Genomic DNA, 18074 nt, shown 5'->3' with positions numbered 1-18074 from the left:
TAGCTTCCCAAAAGGAAGGAAAAAGGGTTTCTAAGAAAACAGGAACTAAGACTGTTCAGGGGTGGAACAGCTGATTTATATATACACCTCTACCCCGATATAACGCTGTCCCCGGGAGCCAAAAAAACTTACCGTGTTATAGGTGAAACCGCATTATATCGAATTTGCTTTGATCTGCCCGAGTGCGCAAGCCCTCCCCTTAACCCTCCTCCCTCCGGAGCACTGCTTTACTGCGTTATATCCGAATTCGTGTTATATTGGAGTAGAGGTGTATGTATATCTGGCTTGCGCTGTGGTTGCATTTGGGATTCTCACCACTTGAGTAGCAGGTCAGTCTTAACCCGATGTGCAGCAGAGAGTCTCTTCTGGAAACTTTGGGGACTATACTCCCTTGGAAACTACATGTTCTGTGGGCTGGATGAGACTCTCTTAACACAATTTTAAAGTTTTAAAAAAAAACTTACCAAAGGTTTCTTAAATTAAAAATTAATGGAGATATCCCATCTCCTAGAACTGGAAGGGACCTTGAAAGGTCATCGAGTCCAGCCCCCTGCCTTCACTAGCAGGACCAAGTACTGATTTTGCCCCAGATCCCTAAGTGGCCCCCTCAAGGACTGAACTCACAACCCTGGGTTTAGCTGGCCAATGCTCAAACCACTGAGCTATCCCTCCCCCGTTTAGCTTCGAGGACTGCTTATTTGTGAAGTTAGAAGATTCAAAGTTCAGCTGTTTTGAGTTATTTACAGGGGGCAAGTGACTCTGTTGTAAACTGTGTACAAGTAGCTTAAAGGACTGAAGGATTTTTTCTGAAAGTTGAAACGTTGATCACATTGAAACAAAGCATGGAAAGTGACAGCCCAAAAAGAAAACAGAGAAAGTTGAGTGAGTGAAAAGGGGAGATTGGTTAAAATGAAGTGGCTGTGCAACTATAGTGTCTTTGTGCTGCATCAAAAGCAACAATATGTACTTCTGTGGTGCTGAAACTTTACCCAAACCCTTGTGAAATGGATGAGTCTTTTTGGAAAAATGAGGCACAGGGAAGTTGCAGCTTGTCAGAGGATATACAACAAGACTGGCAGAGGCAGGCATAGTCCTGGCTACCAGTCTCCTGTTTGAACCATTAGTCTACATATGCACTCTGTGTAAACATCCCCCCTACAATCTTGGTACAAATGTGCACTGCATATAAGCGTTAATCATATAATTCTCAGAAACAAATATTTTCTCTCCTTTTAGAACAAAATCCAGTCTCTCAGCAGAGGGGAATACAATGTTTACAGTACTTTTCAAAGCCATGAACCAGAATTTGACTACTTGAAAAGTTTAGAAATTGAAGAAAAGATCAACAAAATTAGGTGGTTACCCCAGAAAAATGCTGCTCAGTTTTTATTGTCTACAAACGGTAAGTTTTTTTTATTGTACACAGTAAGCTTGAAAGCAGAATACAGCTCTGTAGAATTAATCTCAAATTCTCTGCTATTCTTTCTGCCATTACTTACAGCATACTGAGCTTTGACTAGCATCAGCATTTGTGCTTTTTTAAACTGAGAATTTAATATTTTCTTTCTTCCACTTTGCAACTGATGCTTTACCTACATCAGGAACTTAAGATTCAAAGGCCAGTCCTTTACTCAGTAAAATCTGTTCTGATTCGAGCAGTGGCCAATAGCTTGATGCTACAGAGGACGGTGAAGAAAACCCCTATATTTGTGAGATGCTACACATTTGGAGGAAAATTACTTCCTGATACTGTTTTGATCAGTTTATTCCACAAATCATGAGTTTTTATAATTCGATGTTTAATGCCATCTGCAATCTACACAATGCAATAAATGGATAATTTGTGCTTGGTTTAATCGTATCTGGGTATCTAAAAGAGTTTAATAGTAAACAAGTTTACATGTAGCATTGATTTGTTAATTTGAAGGTTTTTCTGATCTGATTGTCTCTTTTAAACTAAATGTCAGTCTAAGAGGTTGTCTATACACAGGTTGTACTGCTTAACTATACTAGTTTACTTAAAGCAGTACAATCCCCCCCTAGTGTGGACAGTTATACTGGCATAAAGATGCTCTCTATCAACATTGCTATTCCTGTACAGGAAGGGCAATAAGCTATATTGGCATAAGGCACCTTTATAGTGACAGAACTGCATCTACATGGGGCCTTGTTGTGGTTTAACTGTTTTGCTTTAAAAAAAAAAAAAAAAAAAAAAAAAAAAAAAATCAACCCCCTAACCAAAATACTGGTACAAAAACTTTGTGTAGACCAGGTTGCAAGTGCATTTTAACTTTCCCAGTTCATTTCAACCTAATTGTAAGTTGAGGCAACAGTCACATCCAACAAAATATGCATCTCCAAATATTAGCTTATAGAGTTTTGTGTTGTTTATATATGTAGATAGATAATCCTGACACGCTCACTTGAAAAATGAATACTGAAATGATTTAAAAATACCAGTTGTGAAAAGAAAGCGGCCTCATGCTTGAACTTTCATTTGAACTTGGACAACTCATTAATTTGTTTCAGATAAAACAATAAAGTTATGGAAAATTAGTGAAAGGGACAAAAGACCGGAGGGCTATAACTTGAAGGAAGAAGATGGGCGGTATAGGGACCCTTCTACAGTTACAACACTACGGGTGAGTAGCTCCTCTATCTAGTGTGATAGTCCTCAGTCACCATCTGAGGGTAGGTAAGTATTTAGCCTCATTTAATAGATCGGGATCTAAGGCAGAGGCAGTTGAGTGACTTTCTCAAGGTCCCATATATAGGTCTGTGGCTCAGCTGGCAATAGAAGTCAGAACTCCTGACTCCATGTGCCAGTCATTCTCTACAAGACCATCCTTTGTATAGTGATACTAACCATGAGTTTTCTGTGGTGTCCCACATATTGTACACCAGCAATTCCTTGCCTGCTATGCATAGGACGTTGATTTCTGAAGTGGCTTCAGGGTCCTTGTTTGTCAGGCTGGTGGAGGTGCATTGGATGGGTGGCTGTCAGTATACATTTATCTATATTACATGCACAGCTTATATTTTGTGTTTTCTTGTATTTTGCAGGTGCCAGTATTCAGACCCATGGATCTTATGGTTGAAGCCAGTCCACGAAGAATATTTGCAAATGCTCACACGTATCACATCAACTCTATCTCCATCAATAGTGATTATGAAACATACCTATCTGCAGATGACTTGCGGATTAATCTGTGGCACCTAGAAATTACAGACAGAAGTTTTAGTATCTTTTTCCATTGGTCTTTTTACTGGAGAAAGACTTTTTGCCATAACCAAAGTTGTGGATTTCTCTTTTCCCTTGAAGTGTTGTATACTTAAGACATCTTCCATTTCTTAGTTATTTTTCAGTTGCAATTGCAGAGAATATTGCTACTGGAATGCCAATACCCGAGGATCCTTTTTAGGCAACATAAGGCAAAGCGGAGTTATGATTAGTATTCGTTGTTTTCCTGGCAAAAAATTATGGCAAAGTCATGGCACTGGTTATTAGAAGGGAGGAAAAGGTAAAGCTCCAGGAACACAAGAGGAGCAGGGCTGGAAAGAGAACGATTTGAAAGTATTTGTCTTTTGAAACAGATCTTGAGCTACGTCGTGAGTCGGTCTGCGGGAAAAGTACTATCCTCAGTCCCTCAAGTTATTGGTCTGCCACAGAACTTCTCAGCCCCCTTCTCTCTCTCTTTGTTCCCCTACCGCCCCACCGCTCCACTCCTGCACACATGTGTAAAGGTTCTAGGTCTCTAGAATCACACAGCATATTCAGCCACTGCTGTGTGGGGAGCAGGAGCTGGAGCAGTGGGCAAATAAGGAGTTTTTGAGGGGAAAAAAACCCAACAGGAAATCACAAAATCCATGACTCCCGTGACAATCAGCCTGGGTTACGTTGCAGCATTTGATGAAACTAGACACAGGCCAGCTGATGTAGTGCAAAATAATTTATTTAGAATGTTGGATTTTAATTATTTTAAGCTTATAAAATATATTGGTGGTTGTTGTTTACTAGACCATAAAAAAAAATGTAAAATGACGGCATGTTTATATTTCAGGATATGTTGACTGGTTTTATAGAAAATTCAAAGAAGACTTCATTTCCATTTTTCAAGTAGATAAACAAAGGCACAGAGAAATTGTGATTTACCCCAGGTCACAGAGGGAGCCAGTGGCAAAGTCCTGTCTCCCAGTTCCCTGCTGCCACACTGCTGCCTTTCTCTTTTGATTGTTTTATGTTTGTCTGTTTGTTTTAGATACCCATTTATTGGTGATTGGAGAGGCTTTGTGGAATAAATGTATAAAGCTGTATAAGTGTGTTCTGAAAATTTGTAGAGAGAATTCCTTAATAAAACGCTCTCTAGATATTGTAGATATTAAGCCTGCCAACATGGAAGAGCTGACAGAGGTGATAACAGCTGCAGAGTTCCATCCTAACAGCTGTAACACATTTGTATACAGCAGTAGTAAAGGAACAATTCGTCTGTGTGACATGAGAGCATCGGCACTCTGTGACAGACATTCGAAATGTGAGTTCTACTTCGTTATTGATTCCCCTCTCCCCTGTTTTTTAAAGCATTCAGCATTTCAGTACTAGAGAAAGCTATGGGCTTATCTACACTTGAAATGCTACAGCTGAGCCAGTGTAGACGCTACCTACGCTGACGGGAGGGGTTCTCTCATCAGCAAAGGGAATTCAACTCCCTGAGAGGTGGTAGCTAGATCGACCTAGCACTGTCTACACGGGGTTAAGCTGGCTTAACTACTCTGTGTGGGGTGTGGATATTTCAGACCCAGGAGTGATGTAGTTAAGCCAACTTAATTTTCTAGTGTAGACAGTGCTATGTGTAGTGCCGAAGCATCAAGTACTGTAAACTGGGGCCTTTGTCAATAAATTTCTAACACACCTCACTGTGAGTGTATAGTGAATTTCCTTAGTATGGGGGAAAAGAGGAAAAAAACAAAACAAAAAAAACCTTAGTGGGATGTTAGGTTTATCTCCTTGCTTGAGTGAAAACAGTAACTTAATGTTACTGCAACTTAAAAAACTAATGCCAGAGGACTGGCTAATAGAGAGGATTGGAAACAGCTTAATGCAGCCTTTAACTTTTAAATTACTAGTTCAGTTCCAACTCAGGCCCGTAGCTAACGCTCAATACTTGCAAATGAGTACACCCTCCAAAAGTTAGAGTCCTCACTCTGTCTTGGATTTTTTTTTTATTGTGATCAATCTATAGAAAGCAATATGTATAGTGACTTGCCTTTACTTCTATCTTACATACACTCGATTCACTGTCTCTTTAGAAGCTAAATCCAACATTTACTTCACCATATGGAGGTCACAGAACAGAGCTTTTTCTTTCTGAAATATTACATATAATGGCAGCAAGGCTATTTATTCTAGCTCAGCTAATACACTGTAAATGTATAATAAGCTTATTTGGGTATATCCTGTTTCAGCGGGGACTTGTATCCTGGACTTCTGAGGAGATGGACTCAGTGGTCCAAAGATCTTATATCTGACTGGTTTTAATTCTTCCAGCATTTTTGATGTTACAGCCTTAGGCCATGGATATAAGTGGCATTTGCCATATACATCAGTATGCAACTTTTAATGTCCTTGTGCCAATATTTCTTAAGGTGATAAGTTTTCTTTTTCCTTCATCTGGCCATCAAACACTAGATAACTAACAGCACCTGCAGTGTTTCTAATCAGTCTGTGTAGTATGATGAGTGTGCTGTATTAGGGTATGGGAGACATTCCTCAATCGGTGTGTGTATAAAATGCTGTCCCAGAACCATTTGAGATTTTTTCCAAGGTTCATATTGAAATGATTGTTTTGAAGCATGAGAGTTTGTATGGAATTGACTTAGTTTTGAATAGATGTGCTTTGCTCATCGGCATGCCTGTCTTTTACTTATAGTGTTTGAAGAACCAGAAGACCCTAGCAACAGATCGTTTTTCTCTGAAATCATCTCTTCCATATCTGACGTAAAATTCAGCCATAGTGGTCGATATATGATGACTAGAGATTATCTGTCAGTGAAGATCTGGGATTTAAATATGGAAAACAGACCTGTGGAAACATACCAGGTATCCAGTGAAATTTCATACACTAGTATTATAAACTTTGAAAGTATGTCATGTACTGAGTATGGCCTCGATCCCACAATTGGATCGGTGTATACAGACCCCTGTTCCTATGTAGAGCTTCAGCAAAGACAGTGGGGCACAAAGACACACGGGTCTGCTCTCTGTGGTCTGATTGTAGGATTAAGATCTACGTTTTAACATGTATGATATGCTTTTTCTCGTGGGGTGGGACTCGGGAAGGGTGCAATAAGCGTGACTTGCATTCTGGGCCACAAGTTAGCATAGTGATGGTGTTTTGCTTCATCAGAGAGGAGACCAGAGTTCACACCTTTCTGCCTGAGCAACAGGAGGCAGTATTGTGCAGGACACTTGCTCAGTTTAGGGACAGTCCAGTGCCATGGGGCCAATTGTGACGCTCCCTGTCAACTTATAGGGTGGACTTGAGAGTATACGAAGGGGGTCCCGTTCTGTTTTCCTCAAGAGTCAAGCTGTTCTCCGTGTAGCTTGCTTGGATACTTTCACAGACAAATCATGCTTTTTCAAATATTAAAGAAACCTTTTTTCTCCTAGGTGCATGAATACCTCAGAAGTAAACTTTGTTCTCTGTATGAGAATGACTGCATTTTTGACAAATTTGAGTGCTGTTGGAATGGATCGGACAGGCAAGTCTAACAGTTTTTCTTCACATATTTAAGCCTTAGTTTTGGGAATGGGGAGCAGACTATGGGTTCCTTCTGACGTGAGAAATTCAAAATGTAGCCTCAAATGTATGAATCCTTTTGTTCTTAGGTTTGGTTGTTTTTTACACTGTTATGAGCTAATGTAATGTATATTAGCCCTTACCGAGGGAGTCTTGCGATTTGATGTGCAGGGAGTGAGAATCCACCCATGCAGATTTTATTGCTGGATTGAGGCCTTCGGTACTCTTCACCCTGGAGAGTATATATTTCTTATGACTGTAAGTTGCCTACTAGGCTTTGGGAGCCGTTGTCCTCATTAATAATCCTGTCTTGAAAATATGTAGACAACCCTCTAAGAATTTCATTTTTTTTTTTTAAGCTTGCCTTGCATGGCTGTCTCCCCAGTAATATTACTGTTAGCCTATGTTGAATGATGATTTAAAAAAAAAAAAAAAAACATTGAGCCACTCAGTTGCCAAATCTGAAGCAGCTCTTTGGATCCCCATCTGTTTCATCATGAGGGGAACATTCTCTTTAAACGAAACAGCTGTTTATCCAAATATTTGGATAATCTCTAAGCCTATTTGCCTAACTGAAAATCTGATATATTTCAATTTTATGGTCTTACAACACCTTAGAGTTGGCTAGTTTATCAAAAATTGGGTATATTTTGGTGCTGATGCTCATGCAATTCTAGCCATGTACTTTGAGCCAAATTCAAAATTCTACTCCTTCTGGCTATTAGTAATTTCTTTCCAGGGTACACTCAGTTGCCAGCCACAAGGGCAATACTGACTGCTTACATGCAGAAATTCAAATGCTTGTCTTAATCAGAAAACCTTGTAACAGGTTGTGACGTTTCCCAGGGTTGTGAGGCACCTCGCTACAACCTGCCCTTAGTGTGAGGATGTTTCCGGTGCCCGCTGTGGTTCAGCTCCCTGAATCCACTAGCGTCTGGCAACACAATTCTCCACAGGCCTTGCTCTCTCTGAACAGGTTAGCAATAGGCACACACCAATCCCGGACTCTTCCGAGCATCCCTCTGAAGTGTTCAGACCCTTTTGCACTGAACGCTCACAGAACTCTGATTTGCTACTCCCAAAGGAATAGCACACCCCAGCTTGCAAGGAGTCAACACAGGATCCCCAGTCATCTTAACATACAGCACTTAGGGTACGTCTACACTACGAGATTAGGTCGAATTTATAGAAGCCGATTTTATAGAAATCGGTTTTATACAGTCAATTGTGTGTGTCCCCACATAAAATGCTCTAAGTGCATTAAGCCGGCGGACCACGTCCACAGTACTGAGGCTAGCATCGAGCGTTGCACTGTGGGTAGCTATCCCACAGTTCCCGCAGTCTCCGCCGCCCATTGGAATTCTGAGTTGAGATCCCTATGCCTGATGATGCAAAAACAGTGTCGCGGGGGGTTCTGGGTACATGTCGTCAGGCCCCTCCGTCAGAGCAACGGCAGACAAGCAATTTGCGCCTTTTTACCTGGGTTACCTGTGCAGACAACATACCACGGCAAGCATGGAGCCCGCTCAGCTCAGCTCAGCTCACCATCACCATATGTCATATGGGTACCGGCAGACGTGGTACTGCATTGCTACACAGCGGCAGCTCCTTGCCTTTTGGCAGTGGATGGTGTATTATGATTGATACCCGTCATCGTCATATTCCTCAGTGAGTTCAATCAGAGGCACCTGGGCAGACATGTTTTGTCTCCTGGAGACTCAGTCCTGCCGGCAGTCCTATTGAACCGTCTTGATGATGATGGCTAGCAGTCGAAATACGGCATTTTCTGCTAAGCACCCAGAAAAGGCCGATGGCTATCAGTCATGCTGCACCGTCTGCTGCCAGTTTAAGATATAAAAAATAGATGGACCAGATTTGTTCTGTATTCATTTGCTTCCCCCTCCCTCCGTGAAATCAACGGCCTGCTAAACCCAGGGTTTTGAGTTCAATCTTTGGGGGGACCCTTCTGTGTGACAGTTGTTTGTGTTTCTCCCTGATGCACAGCCACCTTTGTTGATTTTAATTCCCTGTACCTGTAAGCCATGTTGTCACTCGCCCCTCCCTCCCTCCGTCAGACACTAGTTTTGCGCCTTTTTTCAGCCCAGACGCCATAGCATTGGGATCATGGAGCCCGCTCAAATCACTGCGGCAATTATGAGCACTATAAACACCACGCACATTGTCCTGGAGTATATGCAGAGCCAGAACATGCCAAAGCAAAACCAGGCGAAGAGGCGATTGCAGTGCGGTGACGAGAGTGATGAGGAAATTGACATGGACATAGACCTCTCACAAAGTACAGGCCCCAGCAATGTGCAAATCATGGTGTTATTGTGGGAGGTTCATGGCATGGAACGCCAATTCTGGGCCCGGGAAACAAGCACAGACTGGTGGGACCGCATCGTGCTGCAGGTGTGGGACGATTCCCAGTGGCTGTGAAACTTTCGCATGCGTAAGGGCACTTTCATGGAACTTTGTGACTTGCCTTCCCCTGCCCTAAAGCGCCAGAATACCAGGATGAGAGCAGCCCTCACGGTTGCGAAGCGAGTGGCGATAGCCCTGTGGATGCTTGCAACGCTAGACAGCTACCAATCAGTCAGGAATCAGTTTGGAGTGGGCAAATCTACTGTGGGGGCTGCTGTGATCCAAGTAGCCAACGCAATCAAAGACCTGCTGATATCAAGGGTAGTGACTCTGGGAAACGTGCAGGACATAGTGGATGGCTTTGCTGCAATGGGATTCCCAAACTGTGGTGGGGAGATAGACGGAACCCATATCCCTATCTTGTCACCGGAGCACCAAGCCACCCAGTACATAAACCGCAAGGGGTACTTTTCAGTGCTGCTGCAAGCCCTGGTGGATCACAAGGACGTTTCACTAACATCAACGTGGGATGGCCGGGAAAGGTACATGATGCTCGCGTCTTCAGGAACTCTGGTCTGTTTCAAAAGCTGGAAGAAGGGACTTTTTTCCCGGACCAGAAAATAACCGTTGGGGATGTTGAAATGCCTATCGTTATCCTTGGGGACCCAGCCTACCCTTTAATGCCATGGCTCATGAAGCCGTACTCAGGCAGCCTGGACAGGAGTCGGGACCTGTTCAACTATAGGCTGAGCAAGTGCCGAATGGTGGTGGAATGTGCATTTGGACGTTTAAAAGCGCGCTGGCGCAGTTTACTGACTCGGATAGACCTCAGCGAAGCCAATATTCCAATTGTTATTGCTGCTTGCTGTGTGCTCCACAATATCTGTGAGAGTAAGGGGGAGACATTTATGGCGGGGTGGGAGGTTGAGGCAAATCGCCTGGCCGCTGATTACGTGCAGCCAGACACCAGGACGGTTAGAGTACAGCAGGGCGCGGTGCGCATCAGAGAAGCTTTGAAAACGAGTTTTGTGACTGGCCAGGCTACGGTGTGAAACTTCTGTTTGTTTCTCCTTGATGAACCCGCCCCCCCTCCCCCCCCTCCCCGGTTCACTCTACTTCTCTGTAAGCTAACCACCCTCCCCTCCCCCCTTCGAGCACCACTTGCAGAGCCAATAAAGTCATTGTTACTTAACATTCATGCATTCTTCATTAATTCATCACACAACTAGGGGGATAACTGCCAAGGTAGCCCGGGAGGGGTGGGGGAGGAGGAAAGCGCCGGGTGTGGTGGGGGAGGAGGGAAGGACAAGGACACACTGCAGTTTAAAACTTTAACTCTTATTGAAGGCCAGCCTTCTGATACTTAGGCAATCATCTGGGGTGGAGTGGCTGGGTGGCCGGAGGCCCCTCCACTGTGTTCTTGGGCATCTGGGTGAGGAGGCTATGGAACTTGGGGAGGAGGGCTGTTGGTTACACAGGGGCTGTAGCGGCGGTCTCTGCTCCTGCTGCCTTTCCTGCAGCTGAACCATACGCTGGAGCATTTCAGTTTGATGCTCCAGCAGCCGGAGATCAACTCTTGCCTTCTGTCAGCAAGCTGACGCCACCTATCCTCTTCAGCCCGACACTTGCTCTCTTCAGCCCGCCACCTCTCCTCTCGTTCATATTGTACTTTTTTGCACTCTGACATTGACTGCTTCCACGCATTCTGCTGTGCTCTGTCAGCGTGGGAGGACATCTGGAGCCCCGAGAACATATCATCCCAAGTCTGCCATTTTCTCCTTCTAATCTTCACTATCCTCTGCAAAGGAGAAACATTTGCAGCTGGTGGAGGAGAAGGGAGAGGTGGTTAAAAAAGACACATTTTAGAGAACAATGGGTACACTCTCTCACGTTAAATTTTGCTGTTCACATTACACAGCACATGTGCTTTCGTTACAAGGTCGCATTTTTCCTCTTATATTGAGGGCCTGCTGGTTTGGTGTGAGAGATCACTCACGCAGTGCCAGGCAACAGAATTCGGCTTGCAGGCAGCCATGGTAAGCCACAGTCTTTGGCTTTTTTAACCTTCATAACATGTGGGAATGGTTTCAAATAGCAGCGCCCTCATTTCCCATACCAAGGACCCGTTGGGTTGGCCATTTAAAATGGGTTTGCAATGTAAAAGGAGGGACTGCGGTTTCCGGGTTAACATGCAGCACAAACCCAACTCCTTCCCCCTCCCCACAATTCTCTGGGGTGATCACTTCACCCCTCCCCCCCACCGCGTGGCTAACAGCGGGGAACATTTCTGTTCAGCCGAGCAGGAACAGGCACCTCTGAATGTCCCTTTAAAATCACCCCATTTCAACCAGGTGACTGTGAATGATATCACTCTCCTGAGGATAACAAAGAGAGATAAGGAATGGATGTTGTCTGCATGCCAGCAAACACCGGGACCATACGCTGCCATGCTTTGTTATGCAATGATTCCAGACTATGTGCTACTGGCCTGGCATGGTAAAATGTCCTACCATGGACGACGGGATAAGGCAACCCTCCCCAGAAACCTTTTGCAAAGGCTTTGGGAGTACATGAAGGAGAGCTTTCTGGAGATGTCCCTGGAGGATTTCCGCTCCATCCCCATACACGTTAACAGACTTTTCCAGTAGCTGTACTGGCCGCGATTGCCAGGGCAAATTAGTCATTAAATACGCTTGCTTTTAAACCACGTGTAATATATTTACAAAGGTACACTCACCAGAGGTCACTTGTGTGCCCTCAGGGTCTGGGAGCACACCTTGGGTGAATTCGGGGGTTACTGGTTCCAGGTCCAGGGTGATGAACATATCCTGGCTGTTGGGGAAACCGGTTTCTCCGCTTCCTTGCTTTGAGCTATCTTCATTGTCTTCATCATTATCATCTTCCTCGTACCCTGAACCCTCTTCCCTGTGTGTTTCTCCATTGACGGAGTCATAGCACACGGTTGGGGTAGTGGTGGCTGCACCCCCTAGAATGGCGTGCAGCTCCGCGTAGAAGCGGCATGTTTGCGGCTCTGCCCCAGACCTTCTGTTTGCCTCTCTGGCTTTGTAGTGGGCTTGCCTTAGCTCCTTAATTTTCACAGGGCACTGCTGTGCGTCCCTGTTATGGCCTCTGTCCTTCATGGCCTTTGAGACTTTTTCTAGTATTTTGCCATTTCGTTTACAGCTACGGAGTTCAGCTAGCACTGATTCATCTCCCCATATGGCGAGCAGATCCCGTACCTCCCGTTCTGTCCATGCTGGAGCACTTTTGCGATCCTGGGACTGCATCATGGTTACCTGTGCTGGTGAGCTCTGTGTGGTCACCTGTGCTCTCCACGCTGGGCAAACAGGAAATGAAATTCAAAAGTTCGCGGGGCTTTTCCTGTCTACCTGGTCAGTGCATCTGAGTTGAGAGCGCTGTCCAGAGCGGTCACAATGAAGCACTGTGGGATAGCTCCCGGAGGCCAATAACATCTAATTCCGGCCATGCTACCCCAAATCCGACCCGCAAAGGCCGATTTTAGCGCTAATCCCCTCGTCGGAGGCGGAGTAAAGAAACCGGTTTAAAGGGCCCTTTAAGTCGAGGGGAAAAAAGGGTTTCGCCATGTGGACGTGTCCAGGCTTAATTCGATTTAATGCTGCTAAAGTCAACCTAAACTCTTAGTGTAGACCAGGCCAAGGATATATTTATAGTGAAAACAAGAATAAGTTTAGTATCAAAGAACAGAGATTCAAGTAATAGGAAGAATATTGGAAATAAATAGTTGCATACAAAATAAAATCATAACATGCTTTCTAGAACCGTAACATAACTCTCAAGACATTCTCTGGTCTCCTACAAGAGACAGTCAGTGGTGAAAGAACAGGTTAAGGACTGTTTAGAAAAGCTGGACATATACAAGTCCATGGGGCCAGATGCAATGCATCCGAGGGTGCTGAGGAAGTTGGCTGATGTGATTGCAGAGCCATTGGCCAGTATCTTGGAAAACTCATGGAGATCGGGGGAGTTGCCGGACAATTGGGAAAAGGCAAATGTAGTGCCCATCTTTAAAAAAGGGAAGGACGAGAATCTGGGGAACTACAGACTGCTCAGCCTCACCTCAGTCCCTGGAAAAATCATGGCGCAGGTCCTCAAGGAATCAATTTTGAAGCACTTGGAGGAGAGGAGGGTGATAAGGAACAGTCAACATGAATTCACCAAGGGCGAGTCATGCCTCACCAACCTGATTGCCTTCTATGATGAAATAACTGGCTCTGTGGATATGGGGAAAGCGGTGGACGTGATATACCTTGACTCTAGGAAAGCTTTTGATATGGTCTCCCACAGTATTCTTGCCAGCAAGTTAAAGAAGTATGGATTGGATGAGTGGATAGAAAGCTGGCTAGATCATTGGGCTCAACGGGTAGTGATCAATGGCTCGATGTCTAGTTGGCAGCCATTATCAAGCAGAGTGCCCCAGGGGTCGGTCCTGGGGCTGGTTTTGTTCAACATCTTCATTAATGATCTGGATAATGGGATGGATTGCACCCTCAGCAAGTTTTCAAATGACACTATGATGACACTAAGGGGGAAGAGATAGATACGCAGGAGGGTAGGGATAGGGTCCAGAGTGACCTAGACAAATTGGAGGATTGGGCCAAAAGAAATCTGATGAGGTTCAACAAGACCCAGTGCAGAGTCCTGCACTTTGGACGGAAGAATCCCATGCACTGCTACAGGCTGGGGACTGACTGGCTAAGTGAAAGTTTTGCAGAAAAGGACCTGGGGATTACAGTGGATGAGAAGCTGGATATGAGTCAACAGTGTGCCCTTGTTGATAAGAAGGCTAATGGCGTATTGGGCTGCATTAGTAGGAGTGTTGCCAGGAGATCGAGGAAAGTGATTATTCCCCTCTATTCGGCACTGGTGAGGCCACATCTGGAGTATTGCATCCAGTTTTGGACCCCCCCCCCCACTAGAGAAAAGATGTGGACAAATTGGAGAGAGTCCAGCAGAGGGCAACGAAAATGAAATTAGGGGCCTTGGGCACATGACTTATTAGGAGAGGCTGAGGGAACTGGGCTTATTTAGTCTGCAGAAGAGAAGAGTGAGGGGGGAATTTGATAGCAGCCTTCAATTATCTGAAGGGGGTTCCAAAGAGGATGGAGGTAGGCTGTTCTCAGTGGTGGCAGATGACAGAACAAGAAGCAATGGTCTCAAGTTGCAGTGGGGGAGGTCTAGGTTGGATCTTAGGGAAAACTATTTCACTAGGAAGTTGTTGAAGCACTGGAATGGGTTACCTAGGGAGGTGGTGGAATCCCTATCCTTAGAGGTTTTTAAGGCCTGGCTTGACAAAATCCTGGCTGGGATGACTTAGTTGGGGTTGGTCCTGCTTTGAGCAGGGGGTTGGACTAGATGACCTCCTGAGGTCTCTTCCAACCCTAATCTTCTATGAAGATAGCTTCCCCAAGTCCTCTCCTTGGGGTTCTCAACTAAATTGGCAGCGTCCCCCTTTCATAAAATTAAGCCCACTGGCAATTTTTCTTCAGATGGATGGATGCCAGGGTGTGTCTCTGCACTGCCAGATATAGCAGAAGAGACTTTCGATGTTAACCTGAGTGCCTTCCTCCCCACTGTTTACCTTTTCCTGTTAATTTCCTTCTGAAGTCCCCTTCAGCTCTTTACTAGTATTTGACTTAGTATGCTAATAGACTCCTATTGTATGTCACCCAGGGAGAGAAGTGTCTGATAAGTTTTGTCTCTAGACATGCTACCTTTGAGTGACCTGCTTTCAACCACAGACCTAGAGAACATAAATTTTAGTACATATACATAACTCCTCACATATTATCTGTACATGCATCTCACAGTGACAGGGATGACCATTGTGACACAGGCTTTCAGTAAAAATCTTACATGTGTCACCAAAAGTGGTCATGTGATCCCTATACTCCTGTGTACCCCTGTTGGCATCAAAAGGTCCTTGGGTCACACAGGTATAATCTATAGGGCCTAATCTGTGAAATATTGAGCATCTGCTGAAGCATGCTGAGCAAACTAACTGCCCAAAGTCAGTTGGAGTTGAGGATGCTCAACACCTTGTAGGATTGGGCCCATAATCATTTAATAACAGTGTTCAGTTACCAAAGAATCAAAATTGGTCCTCTGTGATTCAGAAAATAGTGCTGTTTTGAGTTGGGGTATTGACAGTATTTGATACTTCTTGACGTTAATAACTTAGATGTTCTTCTGAAGTATTGTTTTTCTGAAGTATTGCTTTGCATGGGGACTGTTTGTTGGGGTTAATTTTGGCACAATGTGAGTTCATATGACAAAGAATTTATGTAGTGAGAGCTCCCAGTAACAAGGTCTTTGCAAAGGTAGTTGATTGAGTGAGTGGTTCTGGATAAAAATCTGAGTTGTACTTCTAGTGGCTTTTAAAATAGCTGTTTGGGGTGAAAAAAATTCTGTTGGCAGCTAAAGGCCCTAGTTCTGTAAGGTTCCGAGTGCCCTCCTCTCCCATTGACTTCAAGACCACACAGCATGGGTGATATAGCATCTTACAGCAGCAGGCCCAGAATAGGTGATCTTGTTTCCCCACCACTGTGCAACTCAAAAGATATTTTCTGAAGGTGTGAGGGGGAATGGAAAGGCAGGATTTCTGGGTTCTTGTAGAGTGGAAGGATGATCTTGTGATTAAGACATTGGACTGGGAATTGAGTGATGAGTGGTTCACATGGGACCTTGGGTTAATCACTTAATATTCCTGTGCGCCTCAACTCCCTAGCTGTAAAATGTGAACACATACTTTATTTTCGCTTCCCTTTGTCTTCTCTGTTTGAATTGTAAGATCTTTGGGCCAGGGACTCTTTCTATTTATACGTACACTGCCTAGCACTGTGGAGCCCCGTTCTCAGTTGAGGCCTCCAGGCACTACCGTAATACAAATAACTCTCTCTTTTTAAAATGTGGCATTCTTGGATTAATCTTTAGTTTTCTTATTTCCAGTGTTGTCATGACGGGATCTTACAACAATTTCTTCAGAATGTTTGACAGAAACACAAAGCGAGACATCACCTTAGAAGCATCACGGGAAAATAATAAACCCCGCACCGTTTTGAAGCCCCGCAAAGTCTGTGCGAGTGGCAAGCGAAAGAAGGATGAAATTAGCGTTGACAGCCTAGACTTCAACAAGAAGATACTACATACAGCCTGGCATCCCAAGGAAAATATCATTGCTGTAGCTACTACAAACAACTTGTATATATTTCAAGACAAAGTGAATTAGGGTTGGCATTCCTAACAGAAGAGTCCACTTCCTGCATAGTTGAGATAGTTGAGTCTAGCATTTGTACCTGTAAATGAAAGAGAATAAAAGAGAGAGGTCCATTGTGGCACCCCTTTCCAGTGTTTAAAATTGTGCCATATGACACACTTTTTTTTAGCTACATGGAGAAAGCTCTGTTGATCCATCACAGTGGTGTTCTCCATGTTTGCTAGCCATTTAGGTGAGGGTAGGGCACTTTTTAATTTAATGACTACTTGCACCATCTTGCCTAATGGACTAGATTGGACTGTATCAACATTGGTTTACTCCACTTTTTATGCCTTCCATTGTGATGACGTCAAACACAGGGAAAGCCTTCAGTCATGCTATGGGATTTAATTGTGTAACCTCATTACTGTATCATTTGTGGCCCTTTTTTTATTAAATGCAGCTCATTCTTGCTGTGGCTTGTAGCATTCCTCCTCCTGGACTCCCCCCCCCCCCCTTCATTCCCTCCACCCATCCCTGGTGGTGGCGTATAGAAAAAAATGAAATAAAGCACATGAAATGGGTCAGTTTGGGGTCAGTGGTAAAAGGGGTCTATGTTGCGAACAAATGTTTTAATAAGCAGTTGACTGTAATCACTCCTTGCCATGTTTGGCACCAAAAAAGAGAGAATAAGGAAGAACAAAAAAAACTACTGAATAAAAGTGACAAAGAATGAAGAATCTGGGTTTTTTTTTCCTTTTTTTAATCTACCTCTTTACTTTATACAGATATTCTGTGTTTTACCTTAGATGCATGAAAATAAAGTGATGTTTTTTTTGTAATGTTTTTACAGTATTAATTATTATTTTTCAGCAGGCAGAGGAGAGAGGGAGGGTTTTTGCAACTGTCTGGCTGTCACTCATGTATGAAAATTATCATTCTGACTCTGGTATTTATTGACCATTTCCATTTAAAAACCTTGAAATGCTACCAGACTTTGCCATAGTCATGAATAGTAATTGACCTGTTCCATCTCCTTAAAGCCCCTTTATCTGTTAATTAAACTATCCTTTATGTCTGAGTGTTTGAATTTGTAGAATTCAAATCCATTTATTGGGGACTAACTTTGTAGTATGTTTAATCTCATCCTAATTTTATGTAATGCCTTGTTTAGACTACAAAGCCAGTGTTTTTTAATTGTTGTTAAAATTCTTGTTCAACAGTATGATGTAGTACAAAACTAATATCAAGTGATTATAGATGAGAATTTACACTGCATTCTAAGTACATATATATTTTCTGTATTTTATTGCTATCAGTGTCTGAATGGAAATGTAGATTACCATATGAGTGCTGCTCCTTTCTTCTGGCTTTTCAAAGCAATTAAAGATCAACTTTAAAAGGTACTTTAAATGATCAGAAAATGCTTGAAGTACAGAAACTGCATGAAATAAATATTAATAGTTGTCTGTAAGTTGATTTAAACTCTTTTTAAGTAAATAAGGCTTATCCAAAGATGATGAATTGGATACTAACATTTTTAAAAGCTTGTGGGTTTTTACCTCCAATATGTTTTTGCTAATTGTGCTCTTCTGGTGCACTATAAGGTCTAATAAGTTGTACTTACCATTCAACAAACAGTCAATGGCGTTTTAGTCCATAGTAAAGCCTACTTTTGA

At 43.5% G+C, this 18074-nt stretch overlaps 1 protein-coding gene across 3 annotated transcripts in view; it reads left to right on the top strand.

Annotated features, from left to right (window-relative positions):
• Window positions 1-17799, top strand: part of PPP2R2A (protein phosphatase 2 regulatory subunit Balpha) — a 79913-nt gene extending 62114 nt beyond the window's left edge. For all 3 annotated transcript variants that reach the window (XM_034761828.1, XM_034761826.1, XM_034761825.1), the window contains exons 4-10: window positions 1237-1402; window positions 2530-2642; window positions 3064-3241; window positions 4368-4532; window positions 5928-6097; window positions 6668-6759; window positions 16149-17799. In XM_034761828.1, the coding sequence (XP_034617719.1) occupies window positions 1237-1402; window positions 2530-2642; window positions 3064-3241; window positions 4368-4532; window positions 5928-6097; window positions 6668-6759; window positions 16149-16428 (1164 nt within the window). In that variant the 3' untranslated portion in view covers window positions 16429-17799. The remainder of the gene's footprint in view (window positions 1-1236; window positions 1403-2529; window positions 2643-3063; window positions 3242-4367; window positions 4533-5927; window positions 6098-6667; window positions 6760-16148) is intronic.
• The last annotated feature ends 275 nt before the right edge of the window (window positions 17800-18074 follow it).

This window comes from Trachemys scripta, chromosome 2 (genome assembly GCF_013100865.1).
Source record: "Trachemys scripta elegans isolate TJP31775 chromosome 2, CAS_Tse_1.0, whole genome shotgun sequence".
NCBI classification, from domain to species: domain Eukaryota; kingdom Metazoa; phylum Chordata; order Testudines; family Emydidae; genus Trachemys; species Trachemys scripta.
This window is presented reverse-complemented; position numbering and strand designations above follow the sequence as displayed.